General features: G+C 37.1%; 4 protein-coding genes and 1 long non-coding RNA gene across 16 annotated transcripts; 3 read left to right on the forward strand and 2 right to left on the reverse strand.

Moving 5' to 3' along the window:
• Positions 1-3,916: 3,916 nt before the first annotated feature.
• LOC120015749 (transcription repressor OFP12-like) lies at positions 3,917-5,026 on the reverse strand. The gene has a single exon (XM_038868297.1). The coding sequence runs from the start codon at positions 4,989-4,991 to the stop codon at positions 4,362-4,364; it is 630 nt and encodes a 209-aa protein (XP_038724225.1). The 5' UTR covers positions 4,992-5,026; the 3' UTR covers positions 3,917-4,361.
• A 1,738-nt stretch (positions 5,027-6,764) lies between these two features.
• On the reverse strand, positions 6,765-11,102 carry LOC120015748 (late embryogenesis abundant protein D-34-like). Its single transcript, XM_038868296.1, is given in 4 exon segments — positions 6,765-7,128; positions 10,103-10,396; positions 10,558-10,659; positions 10,661-11,102. Coding segments are annotated over 4 exon segments (789 nt in total). The 5' UTR covers positions 10,889-11,102; the 3' UTR covers positions 6,765-6,963.
• LOC120015750 lies at positions 8,161-9,473 on the forward strand. Of its 2 annotated transcripts, XR_005471812.1 has the most exons (3): positions 8,167-8,467; positions 9,043-9,202; positions 9,282-9,473. It is a non-coding gene; the product is annotated as an uncharacterized LOC120015750 (long non-coding RNA). The 2 variants fall into 2 exon arrangements; XR_005471811.1 differs by having other exon boundaries at positions 8,161-9,202.
• A 533-nt stretch (positions 11,103-11,635) lies between the features above and the next one.
• On the forward strand, positions 11,636-14,273 carry LOC120015665 (pre-rRNA-processing protein TSR2 homolog). Of its 2 annotated transcripts, none has more exons than XM_038868189.1 (4): positions 11,636-11,979; positions 12,091-12,182; positions 12,894-13,014; positions 13,855-14,273. In XM_038868189.1, exons 1-3 carry the CDS (start codon positions 11,763-11,765, stop codon positions 12,945-12,947), a joined length of 363 nt encoding a protein of 120 aa, XP_038724117.1. In that variant the 5' UTR covers positions 11,636-11,762; the 3' UTR covers positions 12,948-13,014; positions 13,855-14,273. The 2 variants fall into 2 exon arrangements, with proteins under 2 accessions (XP_038724117.1, XP_038724118.1); XM_038868190.1 differs by lacking the exon at positions 13,855-14,273 and adding an exon at positions 13,396-13,828.
• Positions 14,274-15,554: 1,281 nt separating this feature from the next.
• On the forward strand, positions 15,555-21,625 carry LOC120015203 (protein OBERON 1-like). 10 transcript variants are annotated; one of them, XM_038867500.1, is made up of 8 exons: positions 15,555-15,764; positions 15,850-16,035; positions 16,737-17,165; positions 18,517-19,076; positions 19,194-19,260; positions 20,416-20,671; positions 20,741-20,841; positions 21,018-21,625. In XM_038867500.1, exons 3-8 carry the CDS (start codon positions 16,808-16,810, stop codon positions 21,086-21,088), a joined length of 1,413 nt encoding a protein of 470 aa, XP_038723428.1. In that variant the 5' UTR covers positions 15,555-15,764; positions 15,850-16,035; positions 16,737-16,807; the 3' UTR covers positions 21,089-21,625. The 10 variants fall into 10 exon arrangements, with proteins under 10 accessions (XP_038723428.1, XP_038723418.1, XP_038723420.1 ...); XM_038867490.1 differs by having other exon boundaries at positions 15,562-15,764; positions 20,416-20,841; XM_038867492.1 differs by having other exon boundaries at positions 15,562-15,764; positions 15,850-15,942; positions 20,416-20,841.
• Positions 21,626-22,768: the final 1,143 nt, after the last annotated feature.

The following is a 22,768-nucleotide window of genomic DNA, read 5'->3' on the forward strand; positions in this document are numbered from 1 at the left end:
GGCCTATTACTGGTTAGTTCGAACTCCTGAGTCTAGACCTCGACATAGTAAGCCTAATTTTGAAGAGACAACCAATTAAACTATTCCTAAGTGATTTTGTGAGAAGAATACGTAATCCATATCCGTTGATTAAGGGTTGATGTAATCAAGACAGACAACAAAGTTAAGTTATAATATTTAAGCGTGCATTTGTGGTTTGTCTCTAACCATACAAACAAGAACACAGTAGGGCTGTTATTGGTATGGTAAATTATCCATTGGTATACCATTACCGACGAATTGGTTACCGAAAATAGCAAAAGATTGGTATACCGTTACCAATTGTTCGGTACGGTAAATTTACCAATGATTTCGGTAATGGTAACGGTAAGTAAAGTTCAAAACCGGTAAATTTCCCGATTACCGACATATATATTAAATATATATTAATATTATTTTTAGTTTTAGTTTTATTTAATCATGACCATTAGATTGATCTAATTTAATCTAGACCATTGATTATTTTTAGGGTTATCATTTATATATCACTCTTAGCAATTTCATTAACTTTAAAGCAGTGTTTGTTACATAACAAAATGCTTTGTTGGTATTAATTACATGATTTTCTTCTCCCTTTCAATTATGGTCTTTTATCTTTATTTATCTTGTTTCTTTTAGCTTTCCTGCTATGGAGTTTAAAACACTTTGGATACTAAAAATATTAGAAATTAATAAAATGAAAGATTTTCCGTTATAGATTGTTGGAATAATGTTATGTGAATTCTCCTTTCATTTTTTCTCCGATTGATAGGTATTTTCTCTTATTCACATGTAGCACAATGATCATTCTCATTAATCTATCATTTTTATTATTGGTATTGTAGGCAAGATGAAAGTGTTGTAGTCTCATACAACGACTATTAAGCACAATGCTACTTGATCCATTTTTTTCTTCTCTTTTTTAAATAGGTTTTAAGAATTGGTAAATTTACCAATTACCGACTTACCATTACCGATCGATCGGTATACCGACCATCGGTATACCGACTCTTCCGGTAACGGTAACGGTAACATTTTTTGAGTTACAGAAAGAATTGGTATGGTAACGGTATTCCGTGTTTGGTAACGGTAACCGTACCAATAACAGCCCTAGAACACAGAGTGAAACACATATCGATCCCTTCAAATCTACAAAAAAAGAAGATGATAAAAGACTCCCTACTCCCCAACCCAAGGAAGAAGAAACCCATAAAGCTGGAGCTACTAAAGTTGTATAATTCCAAGACTTATCGCAAGCAGCAAAATCTGCATAAGCAAACAAAATTTGACATAAACGTTACTGCGGCAGTATTAGGTAGCACGTAACTTCACCCCAAATAATTCGATGAGATGGTTGTGGTTGTGGGTGCAGATTTGTATTAGAGTTGTTTGTTTTTATAAATATTCTTAGACAAGAATGGCATATTGCAAAGTTGATAAGAGGGTCTGGATGGGGCTCACACAGACAGGATCGCTTGACCCAACGCATCAATCACTTGGGACTTGATTCCACTAGCTATAGCCTAGTGGAGGAAATATATGGGGGGAATGCGAAATATTATGTGGCAAACAAATTAATGGGGAGAAGTTATGAAATCGCCCCTTAACGTTTAAGAAATTATCAATTTGTCCCATGAACTTTTACTTCCGTATACCGTTAGTCCCTACGCACATATTCCGTCTATTTTTGCTCACATGAAGTTGTTTTCCATTACTAACATGACATGTGATTTTCAAGCTTGCTACCACATCAACTAAATAGACGGAAATTATAACGAATTACAGTTTTGAAAGTTCAGGGGCTAAATTGATTCATTCACGAAAGTTCATGGGTCATTTCTATTTTGTGCTCGTAACGGAACAAAATATGCAAATCGTCTTGGAACATCACATTATTTGGAGATTTGGTCGTCCAAAATGTTAAGACTTTATCCTACATCGAATTGGTATAACCCAACATTGTAGACATATAAGCAAAGGTCCCTCTCACACGACCAACGTATTTTTTGTGTTTAAGAACCAATGACGACGGTATAAAAAGAATAGAATTGTGCTAATCTTTGGTCTAAAACAGACAATATTGATTTGTAGTATTTTGTCGGATCAGTTTTCAAACATAAAATAGTAAAATGCCTCCAATTACCAGTCTAATTTTAGTTCAAATTTTATATATATATAAGTGTAGAAACTTGGAAGATCCCTGTGATGGCGATGTGCACAAATTGGTGATAAAAATGTCAAATAGTCAGTAAGATCATATACTCAGGTCAGTGACTTTGACATTAAACATTGAGGGTCCCCAACTCCCAATTAGTCCTTTGTCATTAAGATATGATTTTGTGTTTTCATGCATACATGTTGGACCCATCTTGATACTGCTTTCCATTAATTAATTTTGAAGCAGCCTCGAAGAGGTTTTTGAATTCTGACATCGATCAATCTGGAAAAGCATGCAGGAAATCATATATGAAAAAGTGTTTGATTATCACGCAACGAAATAATACGAAAATCTCGATCATCTGAGTCTAAATTCATATCCGATGTCTCAGTAATAAATTTGTATGGTGTCATTCTCAATCATAAAAAATAAAAAAAATGTTGATTTATGGCTCTTTTGAGGCACATGTTAATGAGCTGTTTGGGCACTCTAGTCAAAGTAAAATCTCTTTCGAAATAAAAAAAGTAAAAGGTAACATCTAGACTTTATGCACATTTTTTCAACATACTTGTTGTATTATTGCTATTTGACCCCAACATAAGCATTTGGCCAAATATCAAATCATGGTTTATACACGAACAGTCTAATAGTATATTCATATTCTTCAACTTATTATGTCGTTAAATGAAAAAATTATATATATACGCAGAATTTGATAACCTGAATTTAAGCCAAAATCGAACACAAATGTTCATAAAATCAATCAAAGATTATTGCAGAGTTGTTTGGTGTGTTGTGGACACAGTAATTCAAACCTATATATATAAGATAGATAGGCAATGGATTTATGAACCTTCACATTTAATAATGAAGTCAGTGAAGGACAAATGGTCTGGTCTTTATTAGCAGCCTTACCTAAACCAACTAACCAGCCAACCAACTTTATGCATGTCCGGACCATTAATTTTTATTTTTTTTACTGATTTTCCAAATATAAAAAAATGCCCAAGAATCTGGTTTTCCTTGGATCCTCCTTATTTGTCTCCTTTTCAGGCATGTAATGTAGAAAATTAAAAGGCAAACCCACCATTTATTTTGCTCAATCAATTAGTAAATTAATAATATATAAACCCTATTCATCTATATATTAATTTTCTTGCTCTTTCTCTTTCTCTCTCATGTATGCATTGATAATCCAACTTTTGGACAAATACAAACCAAACAAAGATTTCACCCTAACTTTATTGTACGTTAGCATTTAGCCATCAACACATGTGTTCTTAAGCTTTAAATAGACTTTGCAAGAAACAAAAATGTTGCCACAAACATTGTGATATATATATATATCTAAAAATTGAGAAGAACACTATATAGAAGTTTGTTTTTGAACACTCGATATGGGCTTAAACTCGGAACATCATAATCGTGCGTACATAAATTTCTCACTTGATCACAACAGGGTAAATTAGACCAAAATCCTGAGATGGCTACAAGAATATTACTCTGAGGCAAATCAACACAACATATGTCACAATCTTGTGATATATAAATCATCTCGACTTTTGGACTGTTTCTCTTCATGATTATGCGTGTAAAGTAAAACTTCCAAACATGCCAACTATTATATATGTATATGTATTAGATGTTCTCTGCACCACACCAATCAAGTACAATAATATTCACATACTATTAACATATAAGTACAATAATATTCACATACTATTAACATATAAATCCAACTTTGTCTGTCAAGTCTCCTATTGTGCTAATTGCTAATCAAATAAATTAATGTTACACATTATTAATACACTGCACACCCGCATAGCATGGTAAAAACAGGCATGGAAACATTAACAAATTATATATCCCATGCCCACGCTTCCCTTGGTTTGCAAATCATCAAAATACATTCACTTTTAATTTGTCTTCTTTCACCAAACATACCCTTTTCACCAAACACAAAGTCATTCCAATAAAATAATAATCCCCCTCTCTCACTTTTTTCCTCTAAATTTACCAACTAAAACAAAAGGGAGTACAAACTTTACTTAGTTGATATGTTACACCAAACTATTCGGGTGGTTGAGTTGGCCGAGAATGAATCTAGAAACAGTGCGAGATGGTTCAGAGCGGACAACATATCTGATACGTTTGGGTTTGGATTTCTAATAGTAACACCAACTAATCATCTAGAAGCAGTGGGCTGTCGCCGATGACGGTCTTGCTTGATGTTAGAATATTCCGGTGAAGAAAAATGGGTAAGGAAAATATCTGCAAAAGCACTAATAATGAACTTATGGGTGTGTTTAGGGTTTAATGTAAGGTAACAAAGGAGGAGTTGATGCAAGTACTCAGAATCCGCTTCGGTTTCTCTTGATTCAATCATCTCTTGCATTGAACGTCTGAAGTCCGTGTGAGGATCCGGCGAGTACTTATCGACAGCAATGCCTCCGTCCAGCGGTGTTGGTTGACTAGTCTCTGGAGGCCTGCAGATGTCTGGGGACTCAATGATGGAGTTGGAACGGCCGGGGGAGGAGAAGAAGAAGCGTTGAGAGGCGAAGACAGTGGCAAAGTCCGGTAAGGAGGAGTCGGTGGTGGTGTCGGTGTCGGAGGAGGAGAGGAAGTCGTCAGTGGCGGTGGTTGTGGAGGAGAGATCATAGGTGGAGCTGAAGTTTTTAATTATGATCGTCGGTGATAATGGACGGCTAAGATCATCATCTTGATCTGGAGGTGATGGTGAGGATGAGGTTATGGTGGGTAGACATTTCAGTTTTGATAAGCAAAGATTGAACTTCTTCCAAAAGATGCTGGACATTTTAGAGAGAGAGAGAGAGGGAGGGGGGGGGGGTGTTGTTGCAATTTGCAAAATGGATGTGATAATTAATGGGGAGAGTCTGATCTGTGGGGTATTTATTTGGGGTTTTAAGCTTTGTCTGTGGCTATGTAAAAAATAAAATAAAATAAACATCTTTTTTTTTTACCAGGGATTTGGGGAGGGGATATAATTCGAACACACGATCTAATGGGTGGGTGATCTCTTACATGCAATGTGATTGCCGTTCAACTAATGACTCACTTGCAATAAAATAAACATCTTGACGTCTAGTAGTGGAGTACTTAATTAAACTAAATGGAACGAGAAGTTTGAATTATACTCCCTCCGCCTTAATTTGTCTGTGATCATTTGAAAATCTAATTTTTATGGAGACATAATTTAATGTAATTTAACCACACAAAATAATCATGTTATTTCAAATTTACCCTTATTTATGGTGGTGCCTTTTCTTTCCCTTGAAACAAGTGCAACTAAAGTAACAAGGATAATTTTGAAATACAACAACAAATTTGTTAATTAATGAAGAAAAGTGACATTAGTTTTGGGATAACCCAAAATAGAAAGAATGACAACCAAAATGGGACGGATGAAGTATTACAATAGGTTTATGTTTGAGTATTTTTGTCTCAGTTTTCTCAAATGCTGATTCATATGAATCATGTGGAGTCCATGATTTCACATGAATTATATGCATCCATCTCAATATTTATTTTTGAGATAGATGGAACAAAAAATTATGGGATTCTTAGTATTTTCAATTATATTATTAGTACTTGTGTTTGTATTAGAATTTTGATTTCTATTTTTTTTACAAAATAGATCGGGAATGATATTTTTCAAATTCGACTCAACCTACATTGTAGTACATACAGTGGATCCTACTTGTAATTTAGCTTATCCACCTTTCAAAAAATGATTCACATTTTAAATCTTTATTTTAAATCGCATAAGAAAATTCCTCCATATATATATATTATATATGGTTACCTTTCGTGTATTAGTACTCGTTTTTTGTTTTGGTAGTGTTTGGGGGGGTATTGTAGTAGTTAGCCTTGCCAATATTCTTCGTACATGAGCCATGAGCATCCCTGCCTCGGTGGCTATTTAGTAAATATATTTCCGGCAAAGACTGTCACTGTCCAGTCAAACAGTCAAAAGTAATTTATCTGAGCCTGCTGATGATCAGGAATTGTACAATGTACGACCCCCATGATTGGAAGAAAACAAATTAACGTAGGAGGATTCACAATTTAATATTCTTGAATGCTTTTTATTTTTTTCCTGTATAATATTTATGGTAATAAGATATCACGTGCATGCAACATCAAATTAATGATTACACGTTTATAGATCATGATTTCTCCCTTTAAGTTCAATCCTTTAGCGAAATGTGGCAAAAGGGAGGTCATGGACCAATCCCATTATCTCCATCCCGTAGGAATTATGAAATCATCCTGCGAAACATCCAGAAGTCGCAAATAGATCATAAAATTTTGTTCTATAAGTGAAATGCATTAGCTATTCGCTCTTAGGATGGACAAAAAAAATAGAAGAAAGACACTCACTCATTCTTAAAAATATCACTCTCATCAAAAGAGGTACTAAGAGATCAATTTGAAACAATTTTATTGAATGATTAAATTAGAACATTTTGAATTACGATGTACAAATTAAAACAATCGCTATGTAAATTGAAACAACCGTGTACAAAAGTGATATTAACCCGAAAAAACTGCATGTATAACAAAAGATTTCACTGATATGCATATTCAAAACGACATGCAATCAAAACTCGATAGTAATGCATGTTCTCAGTACCATATCCATTTACATATATGGAAAGTCCACACAAACATATATATAGTACATATGTACCATGGCTCCTATATATAGCAATATCACACACTACAAAAAAACAAAGTGCATCGCTTCACGCTATATTTCACATGCATTACACATTCATGCCGTCATTGATCCTAGCGGCTGTATTAATAGACGCCGCCACTCCACCCGGATGAGTCTCCAAATTCGGGTCGTTCCTCAGCTCAGCACTCGCCACGCCTTCCGCGTCCTGCCGAGTCGCCGCCTTATCAGCTGGCAACTGCGTCGTCGCATTCTATAATATCACCCAAAATTAACCACGCTCAATCACTACAACAAAGGGGCGATTTTGTGACGGAATTTAGCGACGGAATAATTTCCGTGGCTAAATTTAATAAATAGCGATAGATTTCAGTTAAAGTTCCGTCACAAAGGTCAACTTAGCAGATGACCAGGTCTACAACGGAATTAGTGACGGAATTTCAGTCAAAGTTCCGTCGCAAAGGTCAACTTAGCAGTTGACCAGGTCTGCGACGGCATTAGTGACGAAAATTTCCGTGACGAATATATTCCGTCACTAATTTCGTGGCAAAATTAAACACCAAATCCCGCCAAAGTTTGTGACGGATTTTGCGACGGCTTTTTGTCACAGATTTGTGATGGAAATATCTATCCGTCACTAACTGAGCGACGGAATAGTTTTCTGTCACTAAAGCGTATTTTTCTGTTATCGATGTGGTTTAGGTATGGATCGTTAGTGACGAAAATTATATTCCATCACTACTTTAGTGACAGAAATTATATTCCGTCACTAATTTAGTGACGGAAATGCTATTGTCACTAATTTTGTTAACCAGGATTTATGACAAATAAATGTTTGATTCGAGTACGGATTTTTAGTGACGGAAATGCTATTCCGTCACTAATTTTGTTAACCAAGATTTATGACAAATAAATGTTTGATTCGGGTACGGATGTTTAGTGACGGAATATGATTTCCGTCTCTAAATCTCGTTTATCAATATCCCGTCAGTCTTTATGTCAACTCAAGTAGGTTTTATATCATTGAAATTAGCGATGGAATAACATTTCCGTCACTAATTTGTGACAGAAATGCTACTCCGTCACCAAATCTTGTTAACCAGACTGGCTTGCTAGACTTTATGTCAAAGAGAGGCTGATTCAGGTATAGATGTTTAGCCACAGAATTGAGAATTCTGTGGGTATTTAAATTAGCCACGGATTTAAATTCCGTGGCTAATTTGAATAGCCACAGAATTTAATTCCGTGGCTATTCAAAATAGCCACCGACATATGAGTTGTCTACTCAAAATAGTCACGGATACTGTACCTCTGCTTTGCTGGCTTCAAGCTCTCAATTGTTCGTCTTTTATGTCTATTGTATGCTAAGACAATATATAGAGAGAGAGACTCTCCTAGTTGGCCACTTTCACTTCTCCATGGTATGTTCCTTCTACAATCTCATCATCAGCACTCCACTACCCAAAAGGAACCCGGCCTCCACAACCCAATTTGAGTTTCCTTTTTCTCTCTCGATGGTTTTGATTCCCACTTGAAGTTCCTGTTCTTGATCTACAAAAGAAAGCTGCTTTGCGGAAGTGGTCAAATTGAAGGTAAGAACCCTTTTGGTTTCTAATTCTTCTTCTCATTTCATTGCGATTGTTGGAATTTTGGGGTGTTGGGATATCTGGAGATTTCTGGGTTTAATTTTTCAATGTGAAATGTTAGACCTTTTGAACAATTCCAATATCTGACAATTCCTTTTTTTCAAAGCTCTCGCTTTTTCTTTGTATTTTGGTTGTTTGTTATTTCATTACTAGTGGCTATTGTTTTGGTCATGGGTTTCTGTTTTAGAAGGAAATAAAGATGTGCTTGTTTATTATAAGGCTTCATTTCTCTATTTGTCTGCTTCAATCCATTACGAAAACTCATGCTAAATAATAGGCTACTTCTGGTCATCCTTTCTTTGATCCATAAAATTTCAATTATGCTGTTATTGATTTTTGTATATTTGTTGCTGTTGTTTTTGTAATGTTCACCTATTGTTCTAAGAAGTAGAGGAGAAGAGACTTCACAATTGGGTTTTTGTTTCACAGTTATTGCTTTCGGTTGTCTTATTGTTTTATACTGGATTATTTTCGCAAAAAAGTTGAGGGACATAGATGCCCCCTGTATCACCTGTATCCAGCTCGCAGGTCTCGCCAATGGACATGTAGGGGGCTGGTTCTGGCTCCAAAGAGTTCATACGACCACTTGGTCAGGATCCTACTCAGCCCGAGATTTTTCGTCGTACCCATCAGAAAAAGGGTACTGGAGAATTTGTTGATGCACGGTCGGCTAAAATATATGTAAGTAATATAAATTTTATTAAATTTAAATCTCAATTTATATATAAAAGTCATTATTAATTTGTTAATATTTGTACAGGCTGACTATGAGAAGATGAAAGAAGCCAAGCAAATCTTTGCTCGGTTTGGAATGCAACCGCTATGTAATGACGTTGACGATGAAGAGCACGATTCTGACGGGGTTTAGATTATAGATTGCAGTTTAATTGTTGTAATATATTTTGACAATTTGACTTCAACACAATTTTTATATAAATATTTTTATTACAAATGTTTGTGATGCATTTTAATTACAATGTATGATCAAATTATATCTAAATAAAATAACAAAAAATTCTAAATATAAATAAATATTAAATTAATTTTGTAAATAAAATAAAAAATTCCAAAAATAAATATTAAATTAGTTTTGCGACAGAATATTCCGTTACTAATTCGCCGCAGAAAATTCCGTGGCGAATTTACCACCTAAATTACGAGGCGAATTAGTGACAAAATATTCCGTGGCTAATTGGCCACGGAATATTCCGTCGCCAAAACTAAACATTACTTTTTTTAATTTAATTTGTGACGGAATATTTCATCACCAATTCCGTCGTAAATGTTTCCGTCACAAAATTTTCGTCGAACATTCCGCCGCGCATTCCATCACTAAATCCCGTCGCTAAGTTCCGTCGCAAAATTTAGTGACGAGGGTTTTTGTGACGGAATATTTTCCATCACAAATTCCGTCACAAAATGATTTAGTGACGGAATTTCATTGGTCAGCGACGGAATATTCCGTGGCTAAATCTGCTGTTTTTGGTAGTGAATTAACAAAATCGAATAATATATATATATATATATATACATCCACGAATCTATATATGCACGTGCTTAAGAGTGTGATTCAATTTTTACCCTTAAAACCTCGCCGAGTTTGACCTTAACCTCGTCCCGATCCACATTGGCATTGAAAGACGCAGCAGACTGAGCCGAAGCTGCCAGACCGCCCGGCGAGATTACATTGCTGCCAGTCGCTCTCACCTCGGCTGCTTGAATTGCGGCCGCATCGCTTTGATCCACTGGCTTCTTACTAGCCGAATACGCTGCTGCTTCGAGCGCTTCACCTATAGTGATTTTACTCTGCTCCACTGCTGCCTCCGCGACAACCTCTTGAGACACCGGCGTTACTTGCGTGTACTGCCCAACAACCTACTCAACATATAATCAATAATAAAATAAAATATCAATCTCGGTCACACGGATTTCGAGAATCCACAATTCTTTGATGTATACAATTTTAAATGAATCGTGAAGCCTCAGATCCGTCAAACGCATGTATGTACGCGCTTATAAATTGTTTTAGATCGGACCTGTCCACCGACTGATTCGGTGATTATGCGAGCTCCAGGGACGTCAAACTCAGTGACAGCGACGCCTTGTGTTCCAGCAATATCAGTGACATCACGATGGTGAATGGTCCACTAAGCCAGCTCGTTCGTTGACTGTGGCTGCCGATTGCATGACAGCAGCTGGACCGCCCCCCTTGGTTTTTCCAAGAATTGTCGTTTCTGCAGTCTGCATCATGGCTGCGTCCTCCGGTGCTATTGGTCTGGTTGCTAGCGGACCGGAGACATTAAACACGTCGCCGTAGTTAATGGGTTCTTGTTCTTGCCCTGGCGTTCTTTGCTGAATTTGACTCATCTTCAACGTGGTATGAATTTATGATGCTGTGAGAGGATTAGGTTTTGCGGAATGGTTTGTTCCTGCTAGCTTGGGACTCCTGACATATATAGGAAAAGCAAAGCAGTTTGGGCAGTAGACGTGGCATTTCTGTGGCAGGTGTCCAATGGTAACGGAGGTCAGCTTTGGCCTGTAAGAGTATGCGTGGCAAGGTTCTTTAGAGTTTAGATTAGGTGGCATTCTGCAGTTGCCTACTATGTCGCACGTGGCATTCAGCTTGCAACTGTTCACTCGCAAGCTGACAACTTAAAGGGGGAAGGAAATTAAAAAAGGAACAGATAAAAATATATGTTTACCTTCTGGATCAAACAGTCATAAACAACTGAAAAAACTGCCGATAACTAACCGATCAATCGATTAAATTCTTGTAAAAAATCGATCGAAACTACTGTTTACACACCTTGATTATCAAGGCATGGGCGGCGTGACCTAGAAGCAAGGAGCGCGTTTACACGGCTGAGTCGATGATGGTGCCGATGAAGTTGGGAGTGAGGGGTGGCATGTGAGGGTCCGTGTTCTACGGTCATGGTTTGTAATGGTAGTCGATGAGTAGGCTTAATAACGTTAATGTTTGGGCCTTTTAATATTGGCCCACGAAAAAAATAGAAGATTTGACCAGGTTAATCTCTAATTTTATCTTAATTAACCCTTAAACCGTTGGTGAAATGGCGCGTAAAGTCGATAAAACCCAACATCCACCGTGTTTCTCTCTTCCGATCCCAATTCCTCGCGCTTCTTCATCTTCTCTCCTATTGGCGAAGCAAACTTGAATCCTCTCTGTCTCTGAGAGGAGACAGGATTGCAGAGTCGAAGGCCGAGGACAGAGTAATCAAATATGGAATCCATTAATAATGGTGACAATCATTTTGTGATCTCTGCGCGTCCGAAAAGGTCTGACTCTGTCTCTCGTATCCAGGAGAGGATCGCTTTGCTTCTCTCGAGGTGGAATGGCCTTCAAATGGCTGTCCAAAACCAGTGGGGCGGCCGTGACTCCCTCCGAAAATCTCACCAGCTCGCCTCCGAGATCTTCTCTTGGTTCGTTCAGTATAAAGGTTGTTAATTCGCTTCTCCTTTGTTTGATTGTTCAATATTGTTGTGAGAATTCGATTATGAGTGTAATTAAGGTCACATTTCTGTTTCTCTTTCTTTTTCGAAATTGACAGGACCTGTTTGTGTGGAAGATTTAGAAAATATGCTCTTCGAGAGCATGTTGTTCTCTTTCAACACGGAGATTGAGGATGGCAGCCTTGAGGAGGTATACCTTCATTTCTATTGGTTCTTCACATTCTCTTTGATTAATTTTGGGCTAATGATTTGTCATTTTTTTGAAGTGATGGTTTGTCAAGTTACTTTATATATTTATGGCTAGAGCAGTAGGTGGTTGAATGTTCCTTGAGTTCTTGACCATAGATCAACCACTAGGATCTCTGAAAGCATTCTTGGATTGTGTTAGAATGACTGAAAGACCATGAATTTGCATGGACTAATTTGAGTCAGTGGGTCTAGTTCAATAGCTAGAGTATGCATGCGCAAAGTTTGTTTGATTCTGTTTGTGCTTGATTTCCCAAATAATATTCCGATTCTAGTATATAATCAAGCTTGAAATAATGTTACATAATTTTTCTATCATGTACACAATTCTCTTGCAATTTCCGGGCTGGAGTTGCCACTTATACATGTGATTGGAATTTCACATTGGTTAGATATGACGGATAATGGTAAAGACTGGCATACACCAACGGACCCTAAACTTAGGTTAAGCTTTTGGGTTCAAGACGGTACCCAAACATGTTATCTAATCTCACAAACATGAGTGTGCAAGAGTTGGTGTACTCCATTTAGTCACAATAGCATCCATGTGTTTGTCAAGTCCAGCCAATACTATTATATGAGCATTCTGTTAAATATTTAGTTTAGCATGCTTGTTTGATTATGTGCACATATATATGATTTCAATGTGAAGCAGGTAGCAGAGCAATTGATGACGATATATGAAGAATGCTTGCTTGGAAATCATTAGGCAATAACATATTTATAGGTGAAAGGAATCCACTCTGTCTTTGAAGTTTTACCAACAAACCGGACAGGTAACTATTTATTTCCACTAGGCTGAATTCCTTCTCTTTATGTTTTATCCCTGATATGCATCATGTGGAATCTCTTTTCACATTTGTTAGTTTCCCCCCCCCCCCCTCGGTCTGTCTGTCTTTGAAGCTGATCCTATCTGTTGATATTTTTCCCTGATATTTACAATGTGAAACATCTGTTTGGGTTTTTCCCATGCTTGCTGGTAATCCTTCATTGTTTTCAACGGTTGAAGATGTTGATGGGGTAGTGAAATATCCGAAAAAATGTGGTTTTAGATAAAAACTAGACGAAGAATTTAGTATAATAGAAAGAAAACTAGTACCCTGTAGGAATAGAATATTCTGAAAGATTGATTATATGTATTTTCATTGGAACTTCAGATATGTTTGCTGAAAAAGATGACAAGAAGTAGTGGTGCACGACATCAGATTGACATTGGAAGAGCCTAGGAGTATGGGAAGGATGCATGTTAAAAACATTCATATAGAAGGCCGATTTTTTTTTTTTTTTTATTTTCTCGGAAACCAGTTTTGCTGCTGGCAGCCGGTAGGTGCTTAATTGTACTTTTCTATGCTCTCTATAGCATTCTTGTGATATGAAAATGTAGCAGTTCTAAGGAACATCTTCTGCTGCTTTTCTCGCGTCGGAGCGAACTTCTTGGTTTGAATTTACATTTCCATTCTTTCTTTCTTTTTTTCGATAATCACCATACCTATTTGTTGGTAATCATCACTGCCTTTTCATTTTATTCAACACTGGATGGTGCTGAGATTTGTGCAGTTAATAAACGTTCCTTTAGGTCATTCTGAATAACCCCGGTCCATTGCATTGCATTACAGCTGAGTAATGCTCTTCCTCGCTCACGATGTGGAGATTAGACCCAGCATTGAATTGCAAATGGTTTGAAACCAAGGACGAACAGTTATCAGACATTTAGTCAGAACTTCAATTGGCCGGGTGCGGCTCGACTTAATATGACTTGATTCAAAATAGGTAATGCTCTTAGCTAGAAATGCGAGAGTGGCCTTGCTTAAAATCTGGGGATCAGCAAGCTGTAGTAGTCGAACATGTTCTTCCATTGTAGCTTGGAGGTTGTCTTTTTGTTTCGTTCTGTTGTCATCCTGTTTAATGTATCTCTGTTATATATCTATAAGCAATCGCTTGCATGTAATGTTGTTGCAGTCTTTAATTTGCAGAAGTGGATTATGTAAAAAGTAAAAACCAGCAAATACTCTTTGAAGGGGTTCACAGAGGCTAAAATTATATAGTGGAAGACTAGCGAAGCAATAGCTTGTTTTTTAATCTTTCTTTCTTAACAAGTCATAGTTGTTAAGGCTGTTGTTATGTGAGAGCTGTTTAGTCGTAAGATTATACAGTACGTGGGCTAAGCCCATAAAAATGCATAGTTGAGTGTAAGGGAGGGGCTTTACTAATATATACTACTCGGAAAGGCAAGATCCAACCGGTGTGGTATCCCAACCGATGTGGTATATTTTGGTCTTAACAATACATAAATTACAAAAATCACAAACCGGACCAATATCATATTGCATCTTAAGCTCTAGAAATCGGATTTGGGGGCTCCATAATTCCCTAATGTCTACAATTCACATATAATGGTGGAGAAAAAGTTAGACAAATTTTAAAAATTGAAAAACAAAAATGTGGTGTGATGTTGATAAGATTCTCTTCTACGTGATGCTCTTCTATGTATTGCTTCCGTCGTGCTGCTTCCATCTCTTGTCTGTCTTGCAGATATGAGGAAGAAGAAGATCTGAAGTTGTTGGGCTTGAGCCCTATTGTATTATTAGCTCTCTTGTTCTTTAGTTTGTAAACCCACTGGAGTAATTCCACTGGGCTGAATTGATTGGGCCATTGGCCTATTGTTCTCTTTTGTAGTTTCATAACCGTTGGTAGTCTAATCAGACACCAACGGCTATACTTTGTTTGTAAGAGGTTGCTTATTTTAGCTTCCTCTGCATCTGTGTATGGTTTTTCAAGTCAATCAATTTATTGATTGCTAAGCTTCTTCTTTTTTCTTCTTCTTCTGGCAAATTACTTCTATTGCTTTCAGTCAAGGCTTTATATACAAATTATATCAGATGTGTCACATCTTTCAAACTATTGGATTCAAATTGTAGACTTTACAATTATAAACGAATTGTGCATCCTCCAAATCAATAGAAATCACCCAACACATATATGTAAGTTATGGTAACGCATTCGTGTCTAAAAACATAAGTATCAGTAATCTCTGAAATATTACATCAATCATATCAATTCAAAATAATACAACCTTAGCTTAAGAGGCATGCTACTCCTCCTACATGAAAATAGTGTATTATTTAAACAATAATGTTCTTTAGAAAACCTATTGATAATTTATTTTTAAATTTTTAAATGAGTCAAAATAAAAAAATAAAAAACTAATTAGTAGGATGAAATTATTATTAAATATAATCAGTCGGCGCGTCAGCTTTCACGCAGTCGGAGAATCCCTGGCGCCGGCGCCGTTGTAAGAAACCTGTTTAATATAATATGTCGATGGCCGATTCAAGTGGCCGGACAAACGCCGCAAAAATATTTGGGGGTTAAAATCGTCATTTCCACTAGCTTCGGTGGTTGTAGTCGTTTAAAATTCAGTGAGCATTATTGGTCGGGGCCACCTCCGTCTCTCTCTCTCTCTCTGTTGGCCAGGGCCTAGGGCTTCTGTCTCTGTTGCGAACTGGTTGTTCATTCTTCTCTTCTGGTGCTGTCTCTGCGTTTCCAACGTTTTCGATTCCTTATAAGCGTGAAAATCCTTTTTAACTTCGTGAATTTTAACCTCTTTGCAGGCGAATCTGTGTGTTAAGGTTTATCGGAGCTCGTGAATTTGATCAACACCGTCTGCTTCTTTAAGGGGATTCATCTTCTGTTCGAATAAATGAGTAAGAACTGAGAACCTGAAAAGGAGGGATGCTAGCTAATTTTAAATTGATGAACGTGCATTCGGTGGCCTCGTTGTATATCGAAAACAGTCTGTATCCATTTTCTATACTTTGTTTAGATAATTTGTTATTCTAATTCGTTGAGTTTGCTGATAGCTTCTGTGTTTTTTTTTGTTTTGTATTGTTTGCTTGTCATTTTCTCAGAATGCTGGTCGTTGATGCTATTCAATCGACTGTTGAGTGTTCTTTAGCATATGTTTGGTTATAAACATATGCTGACGTTTCAATTATCATTATCGTAATTATGAGCATGTCAATAATTAGAGGTAAAATTCCCCTCAGTTTTAGGTTCTTGATTCACTGCAATTTATTAATGAAGTTAACTTTTAGTGGATTAGAGGAATTTCTCTTTCTCCGGTATAGAGTTGTAGGACAAGATTTTTCTCCATGGTTTCACTAGGGGCTTGATGTTTGTTAAATTGAAGGATAGAAGAGTAGAAGACTGAGGGCTCAGAATACCATAACGTCTGGTTCATTTTGTCACGCTGTTGGTGCTCTTTTATTTTCGGAGGAAGTTCATTTTTAATGATTCCACTTGCAGGCCATATATTCTGAAACAAAATGATTAGATATCTTGTACGAGACCTAATTACTCACTGATAAACGCTTTAAATTTTTATCTTCAGTAAAGTGCCTCTTTATAATTCAATTAGTTTTTGATTCCTCAAAATCCTTTTGAAAATTCCTCTAACTGATGGAGATGGTATTTTGTGGTATTCTTAATTACTTAAAAGATGTCCAAACAACATTGAGTCTAGCGCATCATCATCAGAGATTCAGACACTTTGTAATCTGAGTAGAATCCATGGAGACTGACAATGAAAGCAATATGGATGAGCTGAAGGCAAATCGAAATTTTCTAAGGCCAGTCGATCCTGAGGAGTCTGGTGAAGGATTGCCATATGCTCCTGTAGATTGGCCTAATCCGGGAGATATTTGGGGTTGGAAGGTGGGGAGAAGAGTTGCCTTGACAGGCGGCCACTATTTGGATAGATATTTGTATCTTCCAAGTCGTCTATGTTCTAGACAATCTAAGAAGCGCACTTTTGCAAGCAAGCTTTCTGTTGAACATTACATCGAGGCAAAGTTTCCTAATGCAGATATTGATGCATTTTTCGCTTCATTCAGCTGGAAGATCCCTTCAAAGAATCAATCATCAAATGGTTAGTTGTAAAAAATGTTGTTTTGTTTTTTTGAATTTCAAAGTTATCTCAGCTTTAGTTTTATTGTTTGCTAAGATTAGAGCTGTATATTGTTTGCATGTCTTTATAACCGTAAGTTGTTGCACGCTTTCTTCCAACGTCAATGCAACAATTGCATCTTGATAATTATAGTGGGCTTTGTGATTCAAATAAAAAGCAGATATCAATGTAGATTAGGGCACTACGTCTACTGGTCAAGAATGTCAATTTTGAAGCTTCATTGTTTGGGTAGCCATTTTCTTTTATTATGGATAACTAACTCTGTAGTTTTTTTCGTAAATGTGCTTGAATAAATGGTTTGTGTTGGCAATTTCTATTTTTTATAGACTGGATGGTTTCTTGATCTATTTAAGACTGCCTTAGAGTGCTTTGCATATTTAGATTGCTTTGGTGGTTGCATTATCTTGCATGAGCTGACAGAAGCTCTTCATAAGCTCTGAAAGAATAATTTCTCCAGATGGAGACTTTTGACACATGGTAATTTGGAGAACTTTATTCCAAAAATTTTGAACTGTTGGGAAAGTTTCACTGTGAAAACTCTTTTCATTCCCTAAAATAAAAAAATGAAAACAGAAAACATTTTCCAAAACGAAATGCAAACTTAGTTGTATTTATAAATTGTCTTAGGATTTCCTTTGTAAACAAAAGAGACAACAGAGGAAATTGTGAATCACGTATTTCATTATGTATAGTCGTGGGCCTTTGGGAGTTTATTCTAATAATTTTGGGCATCTCGAAGGTGGTTTCCCACTTGATCGATGAAGAACTGAGTGCTTGGAATTTCAGTGGTAGTTCAAAGAAGGGTAATGTGATGGTACAATTAATTTCTTTACTAAATAGCTGGATATTTGGGAAAAAAAAAAGAAACATTAATTTTTCTGGTGGGAAGGAGCTTTTGATGCTGGTACTCTGGTAATGAAGGATTAGATGTTAACCACACTTGTTTCGGGCAGTGGAGAAAGATTAATGGAACTTTTCTTTTTGGATTCATTAGATTCCATGTTTCCTTTTTTTTTGGTTGATAATTTCTTATTAACTATTCCAATGCTAGAAGGTAGAAATAACTATGTGGGATGGTCTATATTGGTGTAGTAGCTAAGAATTTGCCTTCAAAATCATTTCTTTTCCAAGTTAAACGCCCATGAGTAAATTTCAAGTTTTTGGAAAAGTGTAAATTACTGGCTCGTGTGTTTGTTGTAAGCTCTCAACAACCATTAGCACTATTGATAATGGCATAAACAGCGTAATCATGTTAACATCTTCTCTTGTCACCTTCAGATTTTCATTGTTCAGCGTTGTTGTTCTACTATAGGTAAGGCAGTGCGTAGTTCGGTTCCTTTGCCTCCAGAAGCAAAACACTCTGAATCTGTTTGCGAGTCTGATACTATTGGTTGCAAGGCTGGGAATAAGACGTGTAGCAGTTTTATGGAAACAGCAGAAGTCTCACCTTCGGCTGTCATGCCTTGTAATATTTGCTGTGCTGAACCTCGGTTCTGCCGTGAATGCTGTTGTATTCTTTGTTCCAAGACTGTAACTTCAGATTATAGGGGCTACAGCTACCTCAAATGTCAAGCAATAGTGGGTGATGGATACATATGTGGACATGTTGCTCACATTAACTGCGGTCTTCGATCTTACTTGGCGGGAACGGTTGGTGGAAGCATTGGTTTGGATGCAGAATACTATTGCCGGCGCTGTGATGCAAGGACAGATCTAGTTCCATATGTAAAGAACCTCTTAAAAAATTGGGAAGACATCAATTCTCGGGATGACCTTGACAAAATTCTAAACGTTGGCTTGTGCATTTTACGTGGATCCCGGAAAATTGGGACAAGGGAGTTACTGAGCCGCATTGAATTGGCCATTGCAAAGGTAAAGCTGATACATTATGGGTGGAGAAATATTTATTTGTTTGCATTTTCAAAAAGCCCTTCTTCTCCTTTTTACGTTCTCAAAATTAGGAGTATGAATGGATTGTATTTATGCCAGCTTAAATGTGGTGCTTCACTTGACGATATCTTTAAAACTGAAGATGCTGCCCAAGCTATTTCCACAGGTAATTTTTTCTCTGCCTACCTTTCCCTTTAGTCAAATCAATCATTACACATGAAAATATACTTTCTTGAGTGCATCAAGAGGCATACTTGCTCTCTCTATCTCTCTGTCTCTCTCACTTTTGTTCTGGGACCACTGTCTTTTGTTTTGTTCTTTTGAAATGGGTTTCATGCATATTTATTGTATAGCAGCTTACATATGTCAGGGTTTTGGGAAGTTACTGAACTTTGCTGCATCTTATCTAGTACACACAGTGCTAGAAAATGTTTCAGAATTAGGGAAAACAATGTGGGATAAAGCTCTTTGGGCCTGATAGTTTACGTTGTAACCAGTAAGTGTAATTACACCCTAGTACGTGACTGTCCTAGTAAGCGCTTTCTATCCTGATAGCAAATCAGGGTGGATCCCCAGACCTATTGTTGAGTGGTGTTCATCATGTGATGTGTCAATCCAAGCCAATTTTCTGAGGTTATAGTGAAAAGTTTGGATTATCCGAACAAGGGCAGTCTGGTGATGAGAGTGTGGAACCCTGGAACCAGCCTATACTCACAAGTCTTGGTTTCGAATGGCCTTGTGCAACTTCTATTCAACTAATACTTGTGGTTTGCAAGAGATTTCTAATGTCCATGATTTAGTCGGTACATCGCTTTCCCTAGGAGAGGTTCTACATGGAAAATATAGTGAAGAGTTTTGTTACGACATGGTTTTCTCGTGACTGTGAGTATCCAGAGTTTACCTTGGTAGGTTTGGTACAATGTGGCCCTATCCAGAGTTTACTTTGGTCGGTTTGGTACCAGTTAGTTCGAAAATAGAAAAATTAACAAGGAAAAGAAAAGAAAAACTATGAAAGCTAAGATTAATTTAAAATGGTGAAAAGTCTTACCTTGAATTCTCATCCTACCTGATGTAGTTCCAACTTATTGTTTTAGAAGTACTAAGGTCAAATGTATGCTTGCTTTGTGCTTACCATTATATTTGTGTGGTTTATTGGTTTAAGAGCCAAAAAAGTTTTAAGGACAAAAATGAAACCAAGGGTGTAGTCAAGGGACCAAATGTATATTTTTGCCACTTTTGTTTTGTTCTTAACTTACATGTATTTTCTCTCTCTGTCAGCTCCTGGGTACTTGTAATTATTTTTTCATCTGTTCATGAACAGGAGCCCCAGATATTGGAAATGCCACATTGGAAGCTACAAACCACCAAGATTATGTGCATGATAGAACAAACTCTTTGCAACTTGTAACCGAATCATCTGATTATCTGAATGAGTCTCTGAAGCTCGAAAATGAAATTGATGAGGTTCTTCAGGCTCTGCGTAAATCCCAGGAATTAGAGTATAAAATTGCAGAGGACCAACTCTATGCTCAGAAGAATTATCTTCGTAATCTATATCAGCAATTAGATAGAGAGAGGTCAGCACTAGCACATCGAAGAACATCACGCATTGAACCTGTTAGCTTACTTACTGCTATCTCAAACAGATTGGTTCAGGTAAACAGGGAAATCATGAAACTCAGGGAGATGGAAGAGGTGGCCAAAGGATTTGGAAAGACCCCTAACCGTATCCTGAAGGAACACTTTGGTATGTAAATTGAGAAATGAATTTAATTCCTACGTGATCTGTTCTGTCTCTGGTCATGTTCGTCAGATTTTTCCGTTGAGCTGTTTTCATTCTCTGAACTGATCATCACCTGTGAATTTTTCCTAGTCTATTTCTGCATCGTGTGTGAGTAGTTACATCCCTGGCTATTGTCATAGGAAGGGTTTCTTGTGTTCATGATGAATTTTTTGTGCCCTACAAAATGTGGAGTGCAAGTTCAGTTGTATAATTGCCTTAAAGATGTCATCATCCGAATGGATCAGTAGCATCAATAGAGTTCTGGGTTTGGCGGAAGAATCTGAAGGAATTCAGAAATACTTGCAGAGGCACATGGCCGTACAACGCATCTCGTTATTTGGATGATCCTTCTTCCTTCTTGACCTCATACATTTTCATATCGTTAAGCGAACAGGGAGTGGAATCTGCTGGGCAGTTGATGCTCGACAATGTTGATATGTGCTTTGTAAATGGATTTTTGCCACCTGCCCTGCATTTTTTGATTGAGGATCCTGTTTGACAGGCAGTCACTTGATTCAGCAAAGCACCCCATTTATTGTAATTTGGAACCCGTCTTTGTGCATCTCTCAAATATTCTTTAGGGTTTTGTCTGAGCTACAATGGTGCTCTACGTGAAGATACGTACAGCTTAGAAACAAGATCATACATGTTCTAATACATTTTTTTTTATATACTCTTGAGCTGTTGTTTATCAAAATCTGGAAAACAATTGTTGGTGCAAAAGAAAATTTATTGGATGAGATGTCAAGTGTATGGTCTTTTGTTTACTGTTCATGCCATGGTATAGAGAAGATATGCTCTCTGGTGCAAATTTCTGTGTTCCTCCATACAGGCGCAAAATTTACACAAGGGAATATGATCACGAGCGCAAATTGTTATAAGCTTGCACTGGAATGTGATGCGCATTCTAGGAAGTAGGAACTAGTTTAATCTCCACGACCAAATATGTCTGATTTTGAAGTAAACAACAGTTGGTTATATATCTAGACTAAATGCGGATGACGACGCTAAAGTCGGGAGTTCAAACCAGCTGAGAATATTTCTCGGGGGTTTTCCTTCTGGGAAAGGGTTAGGAGATATGGTGGTAGATGTGCGGATAGCCCTAGGTCAATGGATGGTCACACTCAGGGAAAAAGAAGAACGGTACATACTGTGCCAGTACATAGTGTTGCAGCAGCAGCAAACAAGCAACAGTTTCAAAAAAGAAATTAAGAAAAACATAACTTATATGAGTTCAGATGTCATGAACTCGAACAACAATTCATGATTTAAAGCACCCTACCCTTGAATAAATTACTGCAAATTCAACATCCACAGATTAGCAGTCTACACATAGAATGAAATCTAAAACTAAACTTATGTCGGTCTCACACTAACAGTCTACAAACAACTTTGCATTGTAGTTGACACCATCATATGAAACATGTATTATCACCCAAGTTTCATAGGGTTCAAAAGCCTCCAGATAAAAGGTCAGGTTAGCTACAGGAAAGGGAAATGATAGATTAGTAACTAATATATTCAGTAAAGGGAACTGTCCTGTAAGAAGCATAACAAAAGTCAAGGACGCAATAGAGATGGCAACCGCTATCTTAAGATGAGGACAAAAACCCATTGAGGAGTAGAGCACCATGGAATAACTTGTAATCAGAATCTCAAGGATGCTGATGGAGTGATGTGGAGTAGAGAAATTTAACTCAATAGAATGAGAATATATTCAGCAGACATTTAAAGCTCAATCTATATGGATCACTATCCTTGTAAAAAGAAAATATCATTACATTTTAAAAAGCCGTATAAAGATGTATACTATGGATTGTTGGTCAATCCGGAATAAAATATGAAAAATGCAAGCTCTAATCCTGGCACCTGTCATGAGGGAAAAAGAAGA

The sequence above is a fragment of the Tripterygium wilfordii genome, chromosome 14 (assembly GCF_013401445.1).
Source record: "Tripterygium wilfordii isolate XIE 37 chromosome 14, ASM1340144v1, whole genome shotgun sequence".
NCBI lineage: Eukaryota > Viridiplantae > Streptophyta > Magnoliopsida > Celastrales > Celastraceae > Tripterygium > Tripterygium wilfordii.